Source organism: Drosophila sulfurigaster, chromosome 3 (genome assembly GCF_023558435.1).
Source record: "Drosophila sulfurigaster albostrigata strain 15112-1811.04 chromosome 3, ASM2355843v2, whole genome shotgun sequence".
NCBI classification, from domain to species: domain Eukaryota; kingdom Metazoa; phylum Arthropoda; class Insecta; order Diptera; family Drosophilidae; genus Drosophila; species Drosophila sulfurigaster.
In genome coordinates this window covers 33,234,164-33,259,354 of record NC_084883.1, presented here as the reverse complement: position 1 = coordinate 33,259,354, position 25,191 = coordinate 33,234,164, and the positions used below count along the sequence as shown (strand labels likewise).

The following is a 25,191-nucleotide window of genomic DNA, read 5'->3' as shown; positions in this document are numbered from 1 at the left end:
GAGTGGAGAGTACACAAAAAGAACAACGAAAGAGCAGCAGGCAAATTTCCGTTGTGGAAGGCAAATAAATAACGGAACACTGCAAAATGTAAACAATGAAAGCGATGCGCAGAATTTGAGGTAGAACTTTTGCAGTGAATGCAAAAAGAGAAGGTACAAAACGCGAATGCAAACACAAAAAAGGAACGAAACAGCAACAGAAACAGATGCAAAACTAGTTGCCAAGAGTGAGCCAACAAACAGCAACAGTAAGACAAGCAACAATAACAAAAGATAGCGCCAAACTATGAATACCAAAAGAAGAAGAAGAAGAAGTATGAGAAGTAGAAGTAGTGGAAGCCAAAGAAGGAGAAGTACTTAACATAGGTAAGAGACTGGAACGATAAACAAAACAACAACAGACGCCAAATGGACAAACACAAATCTATGGCAGAGCCAGATGAAATGGAGCAAATCTTTTAGCGAGCCAAAGTCAAGACAACTTAAGACGCAACGTGGGCGGGCAACACTGCTGATAATGCTGCTGCCCCACCCCCCGCGGTGAGGTGCACAGTCAGCGTCAGTCACTGACAACGATGCGAGATTGAAGAAGGTGGCGGAAGGGGGAAAGGAGGGAGAGCATACAATGGCGCAGCGTTTCGGAAACAATTTGAAGGCCATAAAAGTTGATGTGGCGGCAGCCAGTAAAACAGGCGTTTGCGACGCCTTCCTATAAAGTCCACCCACCTCCCCTCTGCCACCCCTTAAGGGGGCAAGGTGTAGGAGCTGCGACAGCAAATTGAGTAGTGCAAGTCGAAGACATGGCTCAGATATTTTCATGAGGCGACTGTTGCAAGGCAGCCTGCCTGCCTGCCTGCCTGCAACAATAACGGTAACAAGGCAGAGGAAAAGCATTGCGACCCAAAAGCAAACAAACAAATAAACATAAAGCAGCTGTTTCTTGGCGCCTCAGACGAAAAGAGCGGGCGTCAGAGCGAGCGAGAAAGAGCGTGAATACGAGAGCACAAACAGAGAGAGACGGCGAGCGAGAGAGAGAGGACTGTGAAGAGTGCAAACAATGACTCTCTGAATGCTCTTTGCCGGCTACCCACGCAAATATTGCCACGCTATCAATCAATGCAGCACATTGCACATACGCACCGTGGTGCAAAAGTATTTGTTTGGCATGATGTCGGCACGGCAAACTAACGACAGTAAATACAAATTTATTCTATTGCCAATTAAATGTAATAAAGGTTGATTATACTCAAGTACTTAAGTAGGCAAACCTTGTGGGAAAACAACTTCTTGTTTTTCGTAGATAACAAATTTATTTACTAGAAATACAGCTCATATATAATTTCGTAATCTCACTTACAGTAACTAAAACTGGATTTTTTCGGTGAAACCTATTCATTTTATTTTTTGGAGGCGCAATAAGCATTTTGCAAATAAGTAAAATTTGGTTGGAGCAAAAAATAGTAAATATTATAAAAGAGAAATAACTCTTTAGTTAACTTAAAACACTATAATAAAGGTAAATAAATAAATAAAATAAATATAGTTTTTGTATTTATTTATTATTTTGCAACAATGAATACAATTCCTTCTATCCGGCTAAAGCCTTAATCTGAAAAGAAATAACTATTTTTTTTTTTTACAATACTTTTTGTTTTATATATGCTAACTTTATATCTTTACTATTTGTTAATAATTAATCGAAGTACTTAAGTTATATTTCTGAATAACTTTTGTTATTTTAAAGATATTTTATTATATAAATTTGTGAGTTGGTATTTGTTTAATATACTTCAAAAAGTATAATAATAATAGATATATTTTATACTTTTAGAACTTATAAGTTAAGTTAATTAAAAATAACTTTTCTTTGCCGCTTTATCGCTTTGATTACCTTGAGAATTATTTTGAATTTACTGCAACTGCTTGACCACTGTGCAGTCAAGTTCGACATAGAACATCGAATCGATGCGATGTTTTTTGCACTCGGCAACGTTCGTGGCTTGCTCTCTCTAAGACTCTCTCTCTCTCTTGTTCTCTCTCTTGTAGTGTGTCTGTCTGTTTTGCTGTCTCCCTTTGCGTTGCGCTCACTCGCTCTAACACTCACCGCCCACTTGTCACTTGGCATTCACTCATTCATAGCTAGACTGGCGCAATCGCCTGCCTTCTGCCCTTCCCGACTCCCTCGTCCCTCGCCAGCCCGTCTGCTGCCTGCCTGCCTGCCTGCGCCTATTGGCAACGAGACGCCGCCGTTGACGACTGAAAACGACGCTGCGGCATTTTGGCCACGGCTTTGGCTCTTGGCTCTTGGCTGCTTTGGTTCTTTGGCTCTTTGGCGCGTTGTGGCGCTTGGCCATATTTCAAGTGTTTCGACTGCGTTCAGTTTCAGTTCTGTCGCTGCAGCGCCAGCAACAAAACGGACGCTTTTCCAAATTGAAAGAAACACGCGAATTCGTTTGTTTGTTGTCGAGTGCGAGTGCGAGTTCGATTTCCGAGTTCTGAGTTCTGAGTTCTACGTGAATGAAACGTGAGCGAGTCGCGCAAAAATTATTCGAAGCGCGTTTGTGTCGCTTCGAATTTTATTACGTATACGCCGCGTGCCGTTTGCATTTAGCCATTCGCTATTTGTTTGGCAATTTATTCGACTTGTGTCACAAGGCATGCCAAATATGACAACGAGAAATGAGAAATGAAAATGTAAATGCCAAGCGAGCAACTTGCCTAGAACAACACAACACAATGAGATAAAGCAACAACAGTGATAACAACAACAACAACAACAATAACAACAACAAAAATAACAACAACAGCGGCAGCAACTTGAATTCAATGTCGATAAGGTGGCGCACGCGGCAAACAATTCGAAAATATTAGCACAAAAAACCAAAGTAAAAACAAAGAAAGAAAACAGAAAAAATAATAGTGGTAAAAATTCAATTCTGTTTTTGCTCTTTTTTGCTTTGCTTTGCCACACTTCATCGGGTTTTTTTATGTGTTGTTGCCATTCACGTGATACGTGCGACCGCCTAAGATAAGCAAAGACAGATTGTTGGACACACGGGGCGTATGATTGTTGTTAGTGTGTGTGTGAGGCGTCAGCGTCGCGACTGCATGCCAAAATCGCCAAGAATTTAGGAATTCATAATAAAAGCCAAGAAATTCAAAAATAAAGAAATATATAATAAAAACAAATGAGAATCGTAAAAGCAGGTATGATGAATTAAAAATAACAAAATATTTAATAAACAGCCAATATATATAATGCAATTCCATAAATTAAGTGAAAATCGTATTCCTGCCAAAAACCTGTTTACCCAAATTTCGTCAGACCACAAATCAAATGTCAACACATTTCTAATATTTCGCATATATGTATGTACATATCTCTGAATTATATACATATCATTGTCAATTGTCGGCGACTATAAGTATATTTGAGTATAAGTGGCATTTGCTTTTCTCTGCTCTTTTTTTTCTCTTTCTGAGAAACTTGATTTCATATTGATCGCACCGTTGACAGCTACGAGCTGTCGGTTTATATTATCATTACTTGGCCATTAAATGGAAATCATAAATGCGTCAACGGTGTTATTTAATAAAAATAACAACTATTGCTTAACACTTGTGTAAATACAGTAGATTCAATTAAATTGAGCGCGAATATGTTTTTAAAAATGAACAAAGTTTCTATTTATTTTCGGTTTGCAAAATAAATATGAAAACTGAATATCATTAATTTCATTTTATACCAAACTAATTACAAACTAAATAATGTTGTTTGTTGTTTTCGTGCAGACAATGTTTGTTTTTCTAACTTTTTGTTCTGCTAACTTTTAGCCGCAGTTTATTTCAATTTAAACGCGTTTCATTTGCATATTGTAGAACATAGTTTAAAGTGTTTTAATTTATTTGGAGAGTATTTTTTTGAAATCAAATTTAATGCAGACTTTCGAAAGAAGTGCACTTAAAATTGTGCAAAAGCTTTTCCAATTAAACGGAAAATCTCCGGCTAACTTTTTGTGATTTATGACTTTATTTTGTTGCGCCTTTTCAATCTCCTTATTTATGTTTCCTCTCAACTGTTACTTTAGGCAGAAAATAGGCTTAAAGCTGTTCATAAATTACAAATTAATTGGAGAACACTTTGGCATACAAACTTTGGCAATGCAAGACATGTGGAAAATCTGTTGAATATTATTTGTATGACATAATTTGCTAATCGGATCAAGAGCTTAATTGGTAATTTAGAGCTCTCTTTGGTGCGGAGTGTAAAACTGTCAAGTGCAGTAATTACAAGAGTTTTGCCAAGTTCATCAGAAAGTTTTTTAATGCGTTTTCCGCATAAATCCAAAAAGCGTAAAAATTCCAAAATGAAAAAAGCCGAAAACAGAAAAAGAAGAAAAGGGAACCATTAGAAATTGGCGCACACAAACTATGGCATTTAATGGCAACAAATGTTGAATGAAAGTTCAGCTGCCAAAAACAACTTGAAAACATAACACAAGAACAGAGCAAATAACGCTGCTGCCAAAGGGCCAACTTTTTCAATTGGCCACACAAGCTGTGAGTGTGTGCGAGAGAGTGTTTGTGTGTGGGTGTGTGTATACATATGTACTTGTGTGTTTCACTGTCTCTTTGTGTGTGCGTGGAGGGAAGTGGCCAACCTAAGCACTCATCATTACCCACATGTGACCATGGCCAATGACACGATATTCTGTTATTTACGCACTGCTATTTCCATCGACAGCTTCATAATTTATGGCCCACTTATTGATTAAACTTGCCCGGGGACTTTAAAGATGGTTATCAATCGTAAGGTAATGCGGAAAACTAGCTGGCAAAAGTCAACTAGTCTTTTATTCTTGTTGTTGTCAGTTGTTGTTGACCATCAACAACACAAGAAGCAGAAAAATCGCATCCATTGCCATAATTTGCCAGTGTGCCATGGCGCTCGGCTTTGCTGCGCAACGTTGACCAAGCGGAAACGAGCTGCGCTCTGTGACAGCCGCTGGCAGTTTCCGGCCATTTTCCTTTCGTTGGGAGACAGAAATTTGTATGCAATTGTTGCAATTTTATTGCCCACAAATGGGGCCAACTGTTTTTGGCTAATCTCCTGCCAAATTCGCTGACCACTCGCCCACTTATTTATGTGGCTCTCATTTCATCTCCCTTTAATTTTTGGGACCAGCTTTAAAGGCTTAAAGTTGTTGAGTGTTGCTTTTCAGAATTTGACGAGTGTTGTCCACAAAAAAAACAAAACCGAAAAGTTGTTTAGTTGTTTTGCATATTTTCTGACTGCAATTCACTCTCGTTCACTCTGTACTTATATTATGCTAATTGTGAGTACTTGCTCTCTCCACACACACACACACACACATACACATCTCCCTCTTTTTCAGTCCCAACTTACCCAAGGGGCAATGGTTTTATTCAAAGAGATTTTTACTTTGCTGGCGCAATTTTTGTTGGTTTCGCTAATTAGTTGCGTGAAATTTATGCAGATAAGCTGAGCTGAGCTTTGCTTTGCTTTTAAGCTGACAGCCGATGGAGCAGAAGCTGCCCAAAAATACCCACAATCCAACAAAAAAAATCAACGACGCAGCTAGATCAGAAAGTTGAAGCATACTTCATGGGGCAGGCAGCTGCTGTTATTCTTATATTTCAGCAAATCACTTAAATCTGAATTATTCGCCTGATTTACGTCGATGAATTGCTTTAGGAAATTCTGGGAAAAATCGTAATCTGCTTAAGGTTTTAATGCTGGAAAGCACATTAAAGCTTTCTATATATAGCGCATTAATGCACAATAAATTGAAGTACATTTGATGTAAGATTTTTTTATGCTTTTGAGCAGCAATTATAAAAATGTGTACTTTCTTGAATTCCTGTTATTTATTAATATGTATGCTGTCGCAAAATTATATACAGTATATTCTCATAAGCTTTTAGTTTTAATAATAATAACAAAATAATAACCAAAGGTTATTTAAGTGGTCGTAATTATATTTAAATCTTTAAGCATCTATATTCAAATAGTAAAACAAGTAAGAAAGCTACAGTCGAGTGTACTCGACTGTGAGATACCCGCTACCCATTTTGAATAAAAGCAATATATTTTGCGGTACTATTCTCAAAATATACCAAATATACTCCAAAAATACTAGAAATATACCAAATGGTATATGTGGTATATCGATATAGTGCCGCATTTAAAATATACCATAGACGGCACAATATACCAGATTGTCCGCCAAAGCAACTCAGACCCCTTGTAAGTTGGCGTTTTTGCCCATACAAAAGTATTTCCTTAATAACTTCCACAATTTTTTTCTGATCGCAACCAAATTTTCAGGGATCATAACTACTATAGTTATTACCGTATATACCAAAATTCGTAACCCTAGCTTTAAAATTACGCTTGTTATTCGATTTGTGATTGATTTGCAGGGGCGGAAGTGGGCGTGGCAAAAATTTGAAACAAACTTGATCTGCGTGCAAACATAACAAATGCTGTCGAAAAAAAATTATAGCTCTATCTCTTATAGTCTCTGAGATCTAGGTGTTCATACGGACAGACGGACAGACGGACAGACGGACGGACGGACAGACGGACATGGCTATATCGTCTCGGCTGTTGACGCTGATCAAGAATATATATACTTTATAGGGTCGGAGATGCCTCCTTCTACCTGTTACATACATTTCTTGCCGGCACAAAGTTATAATACCCTTCTACCCTATGGGTAGCGGGTATAAAAACATAATCTGCATAATGCTAGAAAGCACATTAAAGCTTTATATACATACATATATAACATATTAATTCAGGAGCAGATTTGGAGTACCAATTTATTAATGCTTTTGAGCAGAAATTATAAAATGATTTCGTTTCTATTGTATTTAAAATGCTTTGATTAATTGAATTCACTAAACATTGGAATAAGCTTCTTATTTTTGGGAAGCTTAATCACAACGCTGGACTATTTAAGAGTATATATTTAATCTTTAAGGAGCTAAACTTAAGGGGACAAACGAAATCTAATATGCTTAAGCTTTTAATGCTGGAAAGCACATTAAAGCGTTTTGTAGATGCAATAAATAGAAACACATTTTGCTGGAATAATAAAATCATACAACAAATGTAAGCATTTAATGTATATAATTTCCTTTATTAAATGGCCACAAATTCGACTGAAAATACCCAACATTTAAATAATCCTTTAATTTTTGGGCAGCTTATTAATGACGTAAGTCCATTTATGTGTCATAATTGTGTTTAATCTTTAAGCTACTTTAAATGAATATGTGATGATATGCTTGGTACCCAACAAAATGTTTAATTATAATTTAAAAGCTTTTATATGCTGCGTAATCCGCCTATGATGCAATTATAGTTGCGAATATTAGATGCAAATGGATACTGTTATTACTAATTAAATGAGAGTACTAGCAAAGTCTTCGTATAAGTCTATTTTTATATTATTATTAAAGCGATTTCGCCACTCGAGCTCATTGTTATGCTCGACAATATAGAATAAGTACTATTAGAGCTACTTGCCATTAAAGTTAATCCGTCGCATGTTATGGGTGGCTTTAACTTTTGGCCATACTTTATCATTTATGGGCAATGCATAAAAGTGACAGCTTAACGCCCAAGATGATCAATAAGGCAATCCCCCAATAGCGCAATTGACAAGCGATAAGCGATATGCTGCGATACCAAGTTTGAAGAGAACCGCAAAATCTTTTTCTTGCTTATCACTTTAACCCACATTACGTATCAAATTTTTATGAGGCGGCAGCAACCTTATATAAACTTCCATCCATATATACATACATATAGATATATGCGCAAATGCAATGTAAAGCCATTCAAGTGTAAAAACGAGCGGGAAAAAAGAAAGGCAAACCACACACACATACACACACACATACTAAGTCGCGTGTGCAGAAAAGCAGGCAACAACATTTGAGTAAAATGGCAAAATTCAGCGCATGGAAAACTCATTTATCATCAACCGCCCCAGCAACCGCAACACGCACAATTTTACAACAAGAACAACAACTACAGCAACATCGGGGACAACAACAAAAAGCGGGCAGCAATAACGACAAACAAATGATTTAAATTAATCCACTTAAAGCCACTCAAAGACGATGTCATAGACCAAAAAGCACAAATTATACTTACACAAAAATATAAATACGTATACGTAAATCAAAAGACCGAATTCCCAAAACACAAATTCAAATTAATTCCACTGAAATTACCAAAGCATACTTTTGGGATCATCCAAAATTTAAATTGAAGGACAACAAAATACAAAAAAAAAAAAAAAAAAAAAAAAAGACCGTGTGCCATTCAGATTGGAATTGATGCCGACTCGTAAAGTGGAATTCGAAATAAGCCCCCTGAAATGCGACAACAGTACAAAATGCTAAGTGACATTTGAACGCAGTTGGTAAAGCAATGAAATTCTGCCTGCCCAGACAAACAAAACAATTGCTCGACATGCCAAATAAATGTGCAGTACCATATATTGAATAAACTCTGCTGGAACTTCAACTCAAAATGTGCCAAGTCGACTAAGCGATGCACTGCTCGAAATTTAAATAGTTCATTAAATCCAAAGTTAATTCAGTTGCTAAACAGCTTAACATTTGTGGGATTAAACATGCTGGTGTAACATTTCCTTTCAGCGCAAATTTTCAATAGATTTCCGCTTGGTTGGAATATATTTGATAAGCTGCTTTATGCTGTGAATTCCAGGAAGACACATTGAAAACGTGCTGAAAGCCGCTTTGCAAATGTTATTTATTTAACAGACAATAAGCTATAATGATGTTAGCGCACATAATGATGGAATTAACAAAAGTAATTTAAATGTTTAATAATGCCCTACAATTAAATTATCAGTTGCAAGTAAATCCTTTTTAAAGTATTTAAAAGTTTCAACCAAGTAATCGAAGTTAAGCAAAATGTGCTGTAGGGTTTAAGTGATTTAAATTCATTGAAAACTTCAAGTAATATTGTATTTTTCGTTAATAAACTGTAAGTTGTTATCAATACTTACCTTTGTGAGTAATCGACATGTTCGATAAACTTACCTTTTTCAGTATTTTGCAAGCTCGATATATTTACTCTGTTGAGTATTTTGCAAGTTCGATAAACTTACCTTTTTGAGTAATTTGCAAGTTCGATAAACTTTAAAACTCCCATGGAAGAAGACGATTTTAAAACTGCACTTTAAATTTGCATAAGTATTTGTTCTGACTTTCAAGATGTGCTTTAAAGTAGTTATGCAAGTGCAACGCTAAAACGTCGGCAAACGGTATTTAAAATGAATGTTAACCGTTCCTTGTGCAACTCACAACAACAACGACGACAACGAAAAAAGTAGAGGAAATTTTTCAATTTCGATATAAAGGCTAAAGACATGCCATAAGTGGGTGCAAAAGAGGAGCGCAAATGGAGGTGGGGAGCAAGGGCGGCCTACGGCTTCTCGGCACGCTTCAAATGTGGGTCACACACACTACAATTGCTGAGGGGGCGGAGGTTGTCAACGTAACGACCCGCTTTTGGCCAAGGCGCCGCCAGACGTCGACTTCGCACATATGGCCAACAACGGGATGAGCTACCACTAACCTCCTCCCCCTCCCACCCTCTAGTCGACACTTTGTGGTGAGGAGCAGAGCAAGGGAGGGAGGGGAAGTCTTTGGCCTGCGGTTGTCGTCAGCGTCATCGCTTAAATCGCCGCCATCGTTTTTTACCGTTACAGTGCCGACATTTTATTGCTGCATCCTTGCAGTTTTTATAGACCCATCCGCAGAGAGAGAGAGCGAAGGAGAGAGGGAGAAATAAATTGTGTCGCTATCTCTGTCTGGCACGCCCTTACAATTGAGCATGTGTTTCCTCTTTTACACCCACTTGCAAATTGTTATTTACAGTTATTTTAGTGCATTGTGCGGCCGTCGCTCTAACGGAACTGAATGTTGAAGTTGGTCGCTTTAGTGTGCGTGAAGGCCTTTTAAATAAACTCTCACACACACGCATACACACACACACACATAAATGTCATGATATGTGCTTGTCGTGTCTGCGAACACTTCGTCTACGTATGTGTGTAGGTACGTCTATTTAAGAGTTCAAAGCAAAAATGTAGGCGACATGAATAACAAAAACAACAAAGCAAAAAAACAGCTGAAGTTTTCGCTTGATAACAAGAAGTCGTTGAAGAAGAAATTGCAAAGCACAAAAAGTCAATAGCCAAAGAGTCGAGCTATCAGTTACCCATAGAGGCAATTGCTACGGCAAACCAGCTGAAAAGTATGCTACGAAAAGAGGAAGTAAATAATACTCAATTTATACGCTTTATTGAGAATAAAATACTTTAAAGCAAAAATACAGCTTATGAAGAGAATCATGTCTTAGAAAGGATAAAATATGTAACTTGTCTAAGCTGTACAAACGGTAGCAGTAAATCAGTTTAAAAAAAAATGTACATCAAAATAGATAAAAAATCGACATGTTCGATAAACTTACCTTTATCAGTATTTTGCATGTTCGATAAATTTACTCTGTTGAGTACTTGCAAGTTCGATAAACTTACCTTTTTGAGTAATTGCAAGTTCGATAAACTTTAAAACTTCACATGGTAGCAGTAAATCCGTTTAAGAAAAAATGTACATCAAAATAAGCGTAAAGTCTCTAAATATAGCAAAGCACTAAAAATATGTATAGTGTTGATACTAATTTGAAATAAAATTAATGAAATGGAAAATAATTTATGGAATACTCGTAATATGAATGGCAGAAACGGAAGACAATAACATTTGTTAAAAATTAAATTCTATGTCCTTGCTTTGTTATTATTCTTATATTTTATGACTGGTTAAATTGTTAATACTACGTAATAAATAAATTGCTAAGCTGGTTGCCAACAATTCTGTTGTAAGAATAAAAGAAGAAATAATGAAAATAATTTGAAAGAATAATGAATAAAGAGTGAACATTTAAGAACCTCTTTTTACTTTTTATGTACAAGGAATTAGTAGCATCAAACACTGTTTTTAATTGGACAACAGCTAATTACTAAATTAGTATTTACTTACTTTCCCTTTCACGAAACATTGCCCACAAACAAGAAATGCCACACTAATAGAATCTTTTGCTTCTGTGATTCATCAGTTAGCAGGGTCTTCGCCTATTTTGCCGCAGGGTATTTCGAAGGGCGACAAAAAATCTGCGCCCATATGGAAGAGGAGCAGCAGCAGTTGAGTTTAGTTCAGCTGAGGGTGCAGCCCATATGTCTGTGGGGTAGGTTCTAGGTTCTATTCGCATACATATGTACTATCTATGTATAGTGGATGAGGGTGTGGGCAATATGTTGGCCCACAATCACTTTTGGGGACATGTACTGCGGACTCTGAAAAACAGTTTTTCATTGACATTTTTTTTCCTACCGCTTTAACGTTCTGATAGTCAGCAAACGAAATTCTTTCGCTATATATTTTTTTCTGTTCTGTTCTTTTTTTTTCTAGTTCTGTGTCCGTGTGGCTAAAAAGCTCGTTAAGCAAAATAGAAGAAGGTAAGCAAATAATCGAATTTGGGGAACTCTTTTGAAATTGAAAACGCCAAGCACTGAAGCACGTTATTGGAAGTTAGATAAATGTGCAAAAAACACCTATTTAAATATAGGCACACACATGGTCATAAATAAAGATAAGCCACATAACAAAAAAAAAAAAAGGTAGGCAAATATGTACTTGTACTCCCGCAATAGCAATTGATGATAATTTCTCACTTTATGTGGCACATTATTGCGTATCAAGTGTTAGATAAATGCGGGAAAAGTCCCAAATAAACTGAGCTAGAAAGTTGCTAATAAAACAAATGATAAAAGTAGTTACGATAGCTAAATAAATATTTGCTATTTATTTATTTATAGAATGGCTCACACATAAAGTCTAACTAAGGTACAAGGTTCACGTTTATTGAATTTTGTAATAAACTTTCTAATAAACTGCTAACATTAACATATTCCATTAGGTACTTTTACGTTTACTTAGATCTGCTCTTTGGGTAATTTAAGAATTATTAAAGCATTTGCTGTGTCAAACAACTTTAGTCTCTTTGGGGACTTTGCTACTTTGTATTTTTGCATTTGTTACACAACAATGTACTTTTATTTAATTCTCAGAATTCTTGATACTTACCGCAAGATGCTTAAACTTAAATACAGTCAATTCGGTGGTTGTTTCTGTTGTTAAACACGCATTTTTCCATGCAATAAATAAATAAAGATAATAATTTATTCAAGACTTTCCTTTACGCAGCTGTTGAACCCTTTTACGCTTAAAACTTGTCCAGATATTATCCCTCTGCTTATCGCTGATGTCATCATCAGTATTTTCAATCATAACAGGAAGCACCGTTAGGCACAGGATCGTTTTAGTGCGTTGCGGTCCCCCATCAAGTCGAGACTTGCAGGAGAACCTTTTGCATTTGGACTTGCCTCACATTGACACTGCTGCCTACGTGCCACACTGGCTTTCAAGCCTTGTCGCCTCTTGCTGTGCTCTCCTGTCCCGTCCTGTCCTGTCTCGTCCCTTCGCTTGTCTTGTCTGGCTGCTGTTCGAGAGACCCTCTCGCTTGTTGTCTGTCTGCTGTCCATATTAAGAGCACATAAGCTGCCCTTAAACCCCTTTTTGTGAGGGACTCACGGGCTCAGCGTGCACACGCGTACCTACATTTAATACAAATTTGCCAGTTGTGTGTACTCCCAAAAGCCAATTACGTGCTCAAATGGCTACCGGAAATGAGACGACAAGAAGGAGAGAAGAGGCAGAGCAAAAGAAATATGAAGGAGGCAGGTTGGAATGTGTGCTGAATAGAGCGAGTTCAGGTTTATGCGTGGCCCATAACATTTATAAGATCACGTGCTCAATTATTAAGCCACTAAATAAATAAATAGCGGCATTCTGACACGTGCCCAGACCGTAACGACAATGAACGGAGTTGAGTTCGGACCAAATGTGACGTCCAGCATCGACGTAATAAACTTCTTCACGCCACACAAATTTAGTTGAGCTCATTACTCATACGCAGCGTTGGATATATTGCGTATACGCGCAGCGAGATAAATCGTTCGCATTGTATAATTTGTATTAATTAATTAATCAGCACCAAGCCAAAAACACAACGAAAAAAGAGTGAACGAATACCGATAACGAACAAAACAAAACAAAACCGAAAAAAAACTTTCGTTTCGCCTTCATTTTGTTGCCATAATTGTTGTTGCTGTTGTTAACGTTGTTCTAGCGCTGTTTGTTGTTTTGGGGTCGAATTCACGACCTCATTCTGTTTGGTGATAAAAATCGCGCAATTAGCTGGCGTTGATTTTCGCACAGGACATGCATATTTTATATGGAACACATGGAACGCAGCAACGTTCCATGTTCGTTGGCAAAAGCCGTGGCTTTTGGGGTCTATAAAACTGGAGCAGTTTGGGGCCAATTCTAATTCACTCGCGTCTGGCGCAAAAATATAATTCACTTTTGCACACGCTGCCTCGAGGGAGCGGGGCTTTCAATGGGATCATTGGGGGTCCGAGCGTTTAAACGAAGGTGCAAATTAAATCAACATGCATATCCGTTTGACACCGTTTCGCAAATCACCCCACTGACTGAGCGAATACAAAACGGGAAAGAGAAGAGAATGAGGGAGAGAGAGAGAGACACGAATTACAGTTACTGAGAGTCCCAATCCCAAACCTATTCAAAAAACAAAAAGAAGGGGAACTATTTTGGGGGAGGGTTTGGCAAAAAGGCGCGCATATTGCAAATGACCGAAACAAAAAAAAAATCAACACTGAAAACAGCAACAACAGCAAAATGTAATGAAACTTTGGGCCCTCTGTGTGCGAGTGTGTGTGTGTGTGTGTAACCTTGTTAAAAACTGGAGCGCAGATATGGCAACTGGGAAAATGGTTAAAGGTAGTCAGTGCACCACTGGGGTACTATATACTAAAAGTATATGTACGTGTATCTGAGTGAGTGCCAGAGAACGTCGTACAACAATAAAATAGGTGCAAACTTTTTTTGTTTTTCGGCATTCCACTTTGAAAGTGGCGCTCATCGCTTGGGCTGTGTTTCGCTGAGATTTGCTGTGTGGATTCCCCAACAAGGAAACAGCATTAACATTATGCGAGGTGGCTCGTAATACTACCAAACAGCACAGATAGCGAAAAGTTCTCTGGCATTACATATTTGCATGCACTGACAACAATAACTCCTGAGCTTACAGCTTCTGCATTCAACTTGTGTGTGTGTGTGTTGGGGGGAGAACAGATATATGGGTTTAGCTCTAGGCACGTTTCTGACTTCAAGTGTACGCTGTCTGTCCATGCATTAAAATCAATTGTTTTTCTGTGGGTTAACGCAAGATTAGAGCAGCAATGGAGCGCAAGGAAAAACTTTCAGCTGTCATATAAAAAAACGGCAATGGGAATTTTTTGGATTCCATTGAAACTAATAGCACTTTTTAAATAATTCGTTTAAAATAAAGTGCTGTCGACTTGAAAGGAAGTTGAACGAAATTCCAATGTGATTATGTCATCTAAATGAAAACTTAAATTGAAAACGAAGCAAGCCAATTAATCAAAGTGTGCAGCAAAAAAGTGAATGTATTAAAATATAATGAAAATATATCATCTAAAAAAGAATTTATAATGAAGTATATTGAAAAAAAAATGATTAAATTATAATTCATAATAATATTGAATTGGATCAAATATTCATTTAAAAAGAACTTCACTTTATTTCGTCATTTACTTAATCCCTAATTTCAAAACAATTATTTTTGAGCTAAAAGAGAAATGAAATGAATTCACAATAGCTAAATAAAATACACTCAGAAATGAAATTAAATAAGCGCATTTTTGTGGCAAGTCAACCAAATTCCAGACAGAATAAATAAAAATTAATTATGTGCATAGAACGTAAATAAATTGCGATATTTTATGGACACTTTGCGCGTCTGTCGCTGGCTCCTCTTTGGCTCTTTGGCTCTTTGGCTTTGGCTGCCTGACTGGCTGCCTGCCTGACTGGCTGGGTGGCTAACAAACTGGCTAACAGACTGGCTGGCTGACTTCTAGAGACAGCTAATATGCTCCCATTTAATTGTTTGCTGTGCTTAAAAATAGTTAATGCCACATAATCCGAAACTGAAATGGGGAGAAAAGCGCGATCCACTAAAATAATGCATTTTGTTTGTACACTTTTTGGTTTTTTTGTGTGTGTTTTTTTTTGTTTGCCCAGCGTTGAAGGTAACACAGCAACAGCAACAACAGCAGCATCAGCAACAGTGTGTGGGGAACGCGACGTCGCTGACACTCGCTTAAATAAAAGATTTTTTAATTAAAAATATTTCACCTGCGAAAAGCGGCGACGACACAATTTTCCTCTTTGCGCGCTCACATAAATAAATGCAGCCACGCACAGCAACAATAACAACTACAACAGCACCAACAACATAAAGAGAAACAACAGTGAAAATGAGAACAGGAACAGCAATTTAAAATACAAAGACACGAGACGACTGGACGTGGACTACGCGTGTGAGAGAATGAGAGGGAAAGGAAGAGTAAGAGAGCAGCCAGTTTGCCAGTGGGTCAAACTGAAAATGAGCCGTGGGCGTGAATATAAATAAATGAGCAGGCAAGCGATGGACGACGGACGCATCGAGAAAGACGAGAGCGATGAACGTGGCGGGGCAACAATGAAAAAAAAGGGCGCAGGCAATAATTAAACCGATACGCAAACAATTGAACGATAGGTGGCGCTGCAGGTGTTCACCGCAAATGACAACAAATACAGCGAAAGAGAGTGTGGAAGAGAGAGAGAGAGAGAGAACGTGTAAAAGCGAACGCGCACAAATGTTGGGTGGCAACTGAAATTAACCCATGACTTTAAAAACATTCGTTAAGCGCTGTGTGCAAGAAAAATGACACAAATGATGGACACAGCTTAAACCAAGTGACAATGACAACAGCAAAAAGGAAGGCAACAACAAGGACCACACGCTGTGTTTCTCTCACTCTCTCCTGCTGTCTCATTTATTCGCTTACGTTGTGGGCGTGTGTTGTGTGTGTGTGTGTGTCAGTATGTGTAAAATGTGGGCGTACGTATGTATGTATGTGTCATCAGGCACACTGTTTGGTCTTAACACGTTGTGCTAAATTTTGAAAGATGACCAAAACTGCTGCCATCACTGCTGCCGTTGACTCCATTAGAGCATGCAGCAAATGAACACATCAGCAACGTAAATACATCATAAGAATCCACAAAGTCTCTGTGTCTGTATTTGTGTGCAAGAGGGAAGCTCACAGTTGATGGACAGCAATGGAAAAGATGGTTAAAGCAGCAAACTGACAAATTTTCACTTTGTTGTTTGTCGTCATCTCTTCTTAAATCAGCATTAAAGAAGAAGAACATTTATCGCCTTACTTGTAAGCAAGCTGTTTTCATGCATTTTCTTTTGCATATTCAAGATTTAAGCATTTTGTGAAACGCGTTTAGCATACGAATGACAATTCAAAAAAAAAAATGAAATAAAATATGAACTTGCATTCCTTTGCAATTTCACTTTGAAATTCCTTTTTAGAAGATGTCATTAGAAATTTATTGAATTATCGTGACAGTCATTTGAATACCCTTAAAGGGAAAATTAAATTAACAGGGTATGTCGCAGAAATTTGCAAAGATTTGTTGCGTGAATTTCAAAAATGAAATTGTTTTGAATTTTAAATATTTAATATTTCAAATTATTATCCAAATATATGTATAATTTTAAAATACTATAAAAATATTTTAATTTTTATATAAAGTAATTCAACCGAATATATTTAAAGAACTATCTAAACTCATCCTAATAGATTTTAACTTTATTTTTATAGCAGTTTAATAAATTATGATTATAAGGGACAACCTAGGGTAACTGTCGGTCAACTACGCTAGTTTCTCGTTTTTATAGCAGACAATAAATGTGAATTTTTTGGTAGTAGAACCCGATTGAATATTCAATGCGAACAAGAAGAAATAAATTATTTATTGTCATTATTTATTTGCGTTTTTATTGCAAATGCAGTGCTTTCCAAATTTATAAACCTAACAGAAAATATATTGCAATGTTTTCAAGAGTAATTAAAATCCTTAAAAAAGGAATCCATTATATAAGAAGCGTAAGCTGCCAATATTGGAAGAATTTCAAATTAATTGACTTTGATTTATTGAGCTTTTCATAATATTTGTCAAAAGTCTTTTAAAAAGCATGATTAATGTTTATATAGTTTCAGTTTACTGGACAAACAGTTTGCTATAAACCATTTAATTACTTTAAAAACTGTTTGTTTTCTCGTAATTCCTAATTATACTTTCATTGTGTTTATTATGCGTAATTGTGTGCTACATTTCCTTCTTGTGATCCGATGAATATTTATGGCTCGCCGTGTATGTAAATGCATAACGAGGATATTCGAAATTACAAAATGGACGAGCAATAACCAAGAAATTGTAATTATGCTTTCGATAATCCCCTCGAGGCGTTTTTTGTCCCTGCTTTTTGCTGTTTTTATTATGGCAGCAAGGAAATATGTTACAGGTGCAGATGCAGGTTCAGAACTGACAGCATGCAATATCCCGGTGCTTCAAAGATATTGCGATGCAATTTTCATTTATGAGTTTGTCTGTTGCAGCTGCCGAAGCTGAAGCACAAACTGTTCTCTCCACTGTGTTGTTCGTCAATACAAAAGGGAATATGTGTGGTCTGCAAGCAGCTTGCAATCAGCTCTCAAATGGTAGCCAAGCAACAACAGTAGCAACAGCTGCAACATCTACTTGAATTACCCAAAATTCGTACCGATTTATGGCCGTACAACATGGCGTATGCGTGCTATGTGTGGTCAGACAAGGCAGTAGACAGTTTCCTTTGTCCTATCGAGTAAATGACTTCTCCTTCATTGCTCTCTCACTCTCTCTCTCTCTCTCTCTCTCTCTCTCTCTCTGTCGGTGGCGCCTTAAGTTATTAATATTGTTGCTGCTTAAGCTGAATATTTATGCAACTGCTTAGTAGTAACAGCTAAAAGCAAATAATTTATGGAATAAAGACATTAAAAGGGGATATAACAAACAAACAAAAAAAAAAGAAACGACCAACAGGAAGAGCAGGAAAAACACCAGAGAAGAAATACAACAACAGCAAAAAAAAATGTGAAAAACTCTTCAAGCTTAATTCAAACTAAGTGGCTCAACATCAAGGCAAGTGACGACGGCAGCGCTGATGATGACCTGAAGAGCGTCAGGCCAAGCTGCTGACTGCCGAAAGAAGGACGAAGGACGAGGACAAGGGCGGGACGCACAGCTCAGCAATGAATGGCTCTCGACAGGCGCAATGTGCAACATGAGTCCAAAGGCAACAGCAACAGCAACAGTAATGGCAACAGCAACAGCAGCAGTGACTGTGGCAAGTGGCAAGTGGGCCAAGCCAAGCCACAACAGGCGCCAAAAACACCTTCAGGCTTGCGTCGGCTAAAGCACATGAAGTGCGGAGGGGGGGAACGGAAGCTCGGCTCCGAGCGTAGACCCTCTAATGAGTTGCCCTTACCACGGGGTGGCGCCACACAGTGTGGCGAACTTAATACCCAAGTGGATCCCGCACAAGTTCGATTGATTGTCAACAGCAATCCGCATTTTGTCTGCTTTTTTTTTCTTTTTTGTGTGTGGGTTCAAAATGTCAGCTATTGAACGGATTACTCTTGCAATTTTCTTTTATTGAAATCATTGCAAAAAAGACTTTTCAACATTTTCCCTTACAAACTAATGTTATCTTTGCTACGTTGCTAAACACTTTCTTTGATCTTTTTGATTGTACTTCAATTTAATAATGACTGGCACTTTCTTTCATTTCAAAGATTAAACTGAAATTATAATTCTCAGTTTTTATATATTTTATTTTTATTTTTCTTTCTTTATTCGAATTTGGAATTTATTGTTTTATTTGGTTTGTTCTTTTGCCTTTGAAGTGAATTTCTATCCTAACTTTGATTTTATTTATTATTATTTGCTTGTTTGCAAAGTTACTATATTTTTGGCTTTATTGAATCTTGAGTTTGAATTCTAAGGAAACATTTTTTTGGTTAACTGAATCTTTTGTTTAAATTCCCCTTTATTTCAGTTTAATTTTTATTAGAATTTATTTCTTATACTTTCAATTCATTTGTTGCTTATCTAAATTGAATGAAAAATGAGAATGCATTTTGTTTCCTTAGTTTTTCATTTGTGTTTTCCTTTCTATTTTAATCTACACAATTTCTTCTATATTTTTGTATTTCAAATATTTGCAAATTTTTGCGTTGGGATACTTAAATTGTTCGTTCAAATTAAAATTAAAAAATGGTATTTCTCTGCCTTTATTTTTTAATAAGTATTTGTATATTGTTCTATACTATATATTATATATAATATTTCTTTCTTATAAATATTTATAAGAATATTCCTGGCTCTATTGTATATTTCGTTTAAATTTTAATGCCAAATTAGCATGCATTTCTCTTTATTTATTTATCACTTGAGTTTTCTTTTTCCTTCTTCATTTGTATCTCACTTTTTATGCACATCGTTGACTTCACTTTATTTTGCTTTCGTTGCTTCTCATGTTATTAACTTTGAATAATCGACGCTTTGATCACTTTATCCCTCACTCTCTCTTCTTTCTTTTGCGTAATGCAATTTTCTTTTAATCTTCATCTAAATGCACTTGAGAGTTCTTTGATGATGGTCCCCGTTAATCTCGTATGCTAATTGACAGCTATTCACAGCGAGCGTACTTTGATATTGATGCCCACTGTAACAGTGGGTTAGCAAATAATGTTTACGGGGTGGCAACTGCAACGTCCGACCTGCAACGTGCAACGTGCTACGTTCAACGCTTGGTGTGCCACCGAGAGTGTGTTGCATGCTCTCGGGCTCGAGGGCAGCGAATTATGTGCTTGCACTGAGTGCATTAGCACCCAGCTAGCATAAGGATGAGAATGTAAATGAGAATGTGAACGAGTGTGGACGACGAGACGGACTTGGCCAGAGTCCGGGGAAGGGGGGGGGGTATAAGGATGAGGTTAAGGATGTTAGTTTTAAGCGTTTGCCAAGAGAGGTGCCCATGTGGCATGAGGCATGTGGCAGGCGGCGTGAGGCGAGGCCAAGCGAAGGCATTGAAGCAAAATGCCAGGCTATTGTTATTGTTGTTGTTCTCATGCTCGAGAGTAGGTTGGAGACCCAAAAACTGTGCCACAGCAATGCAGGGCAAACTAAATTATAGTCATCGTTGTTGTTCTTGTTGCCACATTGTTGTTTTGTGGCTGTTGCTGTTGCTGCTGTTGTGCCTGCTGTGCAGTTGCCCCCAAAAAATGAAATCAAAATCAAATAAAGTGAGCGCACGTGAGTCAAGTCGAATCCCTGCTGAGACTCGAAAGCAAAACTGAAGCGAAACTGAAGCTGAAGTTACGCCAAAAACGCCAGGCTATGCAAATTAAATTCGACTGCTGATTGTCCCTCGAAACGGGGAAAAAAAAAGGACACACCAAAACGGAAGAAGCAAAAGGGTCACAGGTGTACTTTGTGCCAATTTGTGTTTGCATTTGTTTTTGCTTTTGCCTATGCTTTGCGGCAAACAACTCTCCACGGAGGCAACATCCACAATGCCACAAAATGCATGAGCCAAGGGACGCGCCACACTCCCAATTGAGTGCCACACACACTCGCACACACATACATACAATTTATAATGAGTGCTTTGTTGTGCTTGCTTGCATGAGGATGCAATTCGCTTGAACTCGTACTCGTATCTGGTTCAATAGGTAACCAAATACTGATTCACACACACAATTAACCAAAATCGGATCGATAGAGCTACCAATTACAAATTACAAATTGTGATTTCTTCGAAATATGTAAGCTTGTTTACCTTGCATTTAGAAATACAATACTCTTGAATAAACTTTGGCCTGCAGCCTTCTAGCTTGCATTTGACTGCGACACATGATCCAAGCAAATTATTCACTTTGTGTTCAAGTTTATTGCACAAACATTTATAGTTTAATACGCATAAATAAGGATAGTTTACTCGAGAATGTTTAGCCACAAGCTGCTTTGTTTACTTGATTATTTTAATAACAAACAAAACAATACTCATAAATAAAATATGAAATGGAAAGTTTAGTTCACAGAAGAGTGCTTTAGTAAAAGCTTCTTTATTTACTTGTATTTTTTTTACCCCAAGCAATAGTAAATAATATATGAAATGGAAAGTTTAGTTTAAGTAAGAGCTTCTTTGTTTACTTAGTTCTTTTTTATAACAAACAAAACAGTGTTTACAACTACAGTAGAATCCGGTTATAGCGACTTTCAAGGGACCGTCGTTATATCCGGAACACCTACAAACCAAAAGTTGAAAAATAAAATTTGGTTTATTTTATGGTTGCCATAGGTTTTTTAAAATGCAACTAATTAATGTTTTAATCAATTTAATTTGTATGGGGACCCACCAAGTCATAGAATTTTTGTCTCAAAAACCGGACGGACGCTATAAGCGGCGTCGTTATAACCAGATTCTACTGTATATAGCATATTCATAAATATTTATTTTAACGCACACTACGAGCTACTTTATTAACTTAATTACTTTATATCATTATTATTATTTTTGGTTATTAATACATTTGAAATAAATATTTATTTTATAGTAATAATAATAATAGTTTTAGTAACCTTAAGAGGAAATAATTGTTTCAAAAATACCCTATAGCCATTTTGAATAAAACTTAAACAGTGGAGTATTCATTTTAAAATATATCATGTTAATATATCACAAAAATACTAATATTATATCAAATGGTGTATTTGGTATATTGATGTATGTAGCTCTACATTAAAAATATACTATACAAAATATACCAGATTGACAGTCAAAACAACAAAGACTCCTAGTAAGTTATTAATTTCCATGTTTGTCTAACCGCAACGAGACCTAAAACACAGTATTTTTAATTGCATAACGAAATCAATATTTGTACTAGTAAATAAATAAATATTTTAGCAAAATTACATACTGATAAATAATACTTACTTGTTTTTTATTTTTGGCTATCAAATAAACAAACATTTTTATATCATCCATAATTAATATTAATGAACAATATCGTAAAAGTACGATATACGATAAGTAAGTGGTTAAAAGGAAGAGTTTAATATGAATTCAGGCTGTTGGCCTCCGTTTTATATTTAAATATATAATTCATATTTTTGGGAATACTAATAATAAAAAGAGTATTTCAAATTAATACTACTAAAAAGAGGGAATTTAATATGAAGTGTGGACATTTTAATAAAATTTAAAATATAAATATATTAATATTTTAAATTATACAAATATTTTTTTAATTATTATCATCAGTTTTATTATATACACAGTATATTAGGGTCTAGTTGCTATATACTAAAAGACATTTATAGTATGTGTGTCCAAAGTAACCGCTGTAGTATTCTTTATTATGTCATAACTGTTCTATGATACTAACATGGTCTAATTATATATTAGGCAATAACTCTGTTATACGACTTTCCTAATGTCGTTAGTTCCCCATTGCATTCTAGGTTTATAAAAAGAAACTAGGAGAGACATTTTCTCTACATTTAATGTTGTCTGCTTTGTGCAAAGAATTTCAGTATATTTCCTTCAAATTATCCGAATGCGTAAGCAACTATGTCTGCTATTTTCCCTAGTGACTTTATTCTTATCTGGAAGTATATAAAATACTAACAAACAAAATAAATGTTTCTGAAATAGGAGTAATACTTCTGTTACTCAATTCAAGCATCGAATTACTGAATCGAATACCTTAAGTACTACAAAATACCAAAAATGCATGAAATGTCGAATTCAATTTGCTTTCCGTTCGATTTAAGCTGGTTAGCAATGCAAATACGAAGCACATGTGCGCTCAAAACTATCGTAAATATTGTTAGGAAGCTGCTAGCAACAAAAATGTGCAACTAAATTACACATGAAAATAAGTTGCAATAAAGTTTGCCAGCTAGGAGGAGAAGAAAGTAGAATAAAGGCGAATCGGATGCAGTTCATAAATGCAGATTAACATTTAAAATATGCTCTGTTGCATCTTAATGCAATTTTTAAGCACACTTAAGAGGTTTCTTCGAGCGTTGTGCAGCAGCAGCAAGCAACTTGCCACACGCACACACACACACACACCCATCCTGCCACACACCTTTTCTGGCTGCTTTGAGGCAAGCAGGGCGCAAGCATAGTAAATTAGCAAGTTAGTTGAGTTGGCAGATTGTTTAAGGCGCTTTCTCAGTGCTCAGTGCAGAGAGTGTTATTTAAAAATGCTCTTTATAAAATCAGACAAAGTCAGTAGCCAAGTCAAATAAACTCGAACTCGAACTCCGTTGGGGCAATTGCTGTTGAATGCTTCCATGCTTCAACTCTTTGTGGATTTGGGACTATCGCAGCACCAAGCACGAAGGACGAAGGACGAAGGACATGGACATGGACAGCACATGAATGACGTATTCACATTATTCGCACAGTTGAGCGCACCCAAAAAAATAATAAAACTAAAAGGATGAACATGGCTCTGGTCATGGAATGTCGGTCTGTCTGTCTCTGCGCTGTTGATAGTTGATAGCTGATCCATTAGCACAATTGCCTGGCAGAGTCCTGTTGCTTCAGCATCCATTCATCTTGCTTAAGCCAAACCGAACCGAGTTGAGTTTATCATGCAACTTGATTTTGGCCCAATGCATTTCTCTCTTGGCTTTAACTACAATAACTTTGTGTGTGTGTATAATATGCATAGAATAACATATGAATTCTACGTTTCTTTTTTTTTGCAGAAAAGTTGCTGAGAAAAGCAGAAAACCCTTGAAATCAAAAGTAAACACAGCAGCAGAGGCAGAGGCAGCAAAATAAAATAACACCGTGACGACAATCTGCTGCCATGAGAGCTGCCTCGGGTGCAGTGCAGCAGCAGCATCAACAACAACAACCAGAACAACAACCAGAACAACAACAACTACAACAAATATCATAATAATAATAGTAAGAGCAGAAGCTGTTCGTAGTCAGTTGTGGCAGCTGCACCAATGATAACAACAATAAAGCCACAAGAGACACAACAAACGGAAATCAAATTCAAAGATGCAAATTACAATTTGCATTCAAACGACAAAGAAGAAGACGAATAACCAGAGCAACAACAACAACAACAACACCAACAATAAGAAGAACATCATCATCAACTGCTGCTGCTGTTGCTGCTCTGCTCTGACAACATTAGGAGGCAAACAATTGTTGTTGTGCTAACTCAATAAAATTTTAAAACCAAACGCATACATATCAAGTGAGCAACGACATCATGATCAAAAAGGGCATTTTGATACAGCGCAAAAGTCAGGAGGATGCCAGCTACACGAAGCAGCTCAAGATGGAGCACGCCGATCTCGTGGCCGAGATGCAGACTGTCGAGAGTTTGCCCACCCACGAGAGACTCCAGCTGGCCAGACTGTAAGTAGATAATGCTTGAGATATGTGTGGGAGAATATCGAGAAAATTAAATTTAAAAATTAGAGTCTAGTATAGGAATATTGTCATCAGTAAAGAAAAAGACATTTCAAAGAAATATTTTTATTTTATTTATTTAATATATACTAATATATATTATAGTATAGTACAGTTATATTCTCATCATAACAATATCATTGAAATTTATTTGTAATAAATTTCAGTCAAGAACAAGAAATTTCTAAAGAAATATTATTATAGTACAGAAATATTCTGAACATATCGCAATCGCAACAATCCCTATTTATTTGTAATAAATTTAAAAGAAATATAGTGCAGGAATATTCTCAACAGAAAAATATAAGCTTAATATTTGCTCTTAATTTGGTGTAAATTTCAGTAACGATTGCAATTTTTGTTCATTAAAATTATTATCATAAACAAATATATTAAAAATTCAGGAAATGTAATGACTTTAACGATATTTCAATTACAAATCGTCTTGCATTAATTCCTTTTTGATTGATTTCTAAAAACATATTTTTTAACCTTCAATTTTGTAC

General features: G+C 36.5%; 1 protein-coding gene across 3 annotated transcripts in view; it reads left to right on the top strand.

The window, feature by feature from the left end:
- LOC133843383 (protein phosphatase 1 regulatory subunit 16A) overlaps positions 1-25,191 on the top strand; it is a 52,167-nt gene that overhangs the window by 20,215 nt on the left and 6,761 nt on the right. For 2 of the 3 annotated variants that reach the window (XM_062276901.1, XM_062276899.1), the window contains exons 3-4: positions 11,539-11,585; positions 23,962-24,631. In XM_062276901.1, coding sequence (XP_062132885.1) covers positions 24,483-24,631 — 149 coding nt within the window. In that variant the 5' untranslated portion in view covers positions 11,539-11,585; positions 23,962-24,482. The remainder of the gene's footprint in view (positions 1-11,538; positions 11,586-23,961; positions 24,632-25,191) is intronic. The other variant, XM_062276900.1, reaches the window with a different exon arrangement.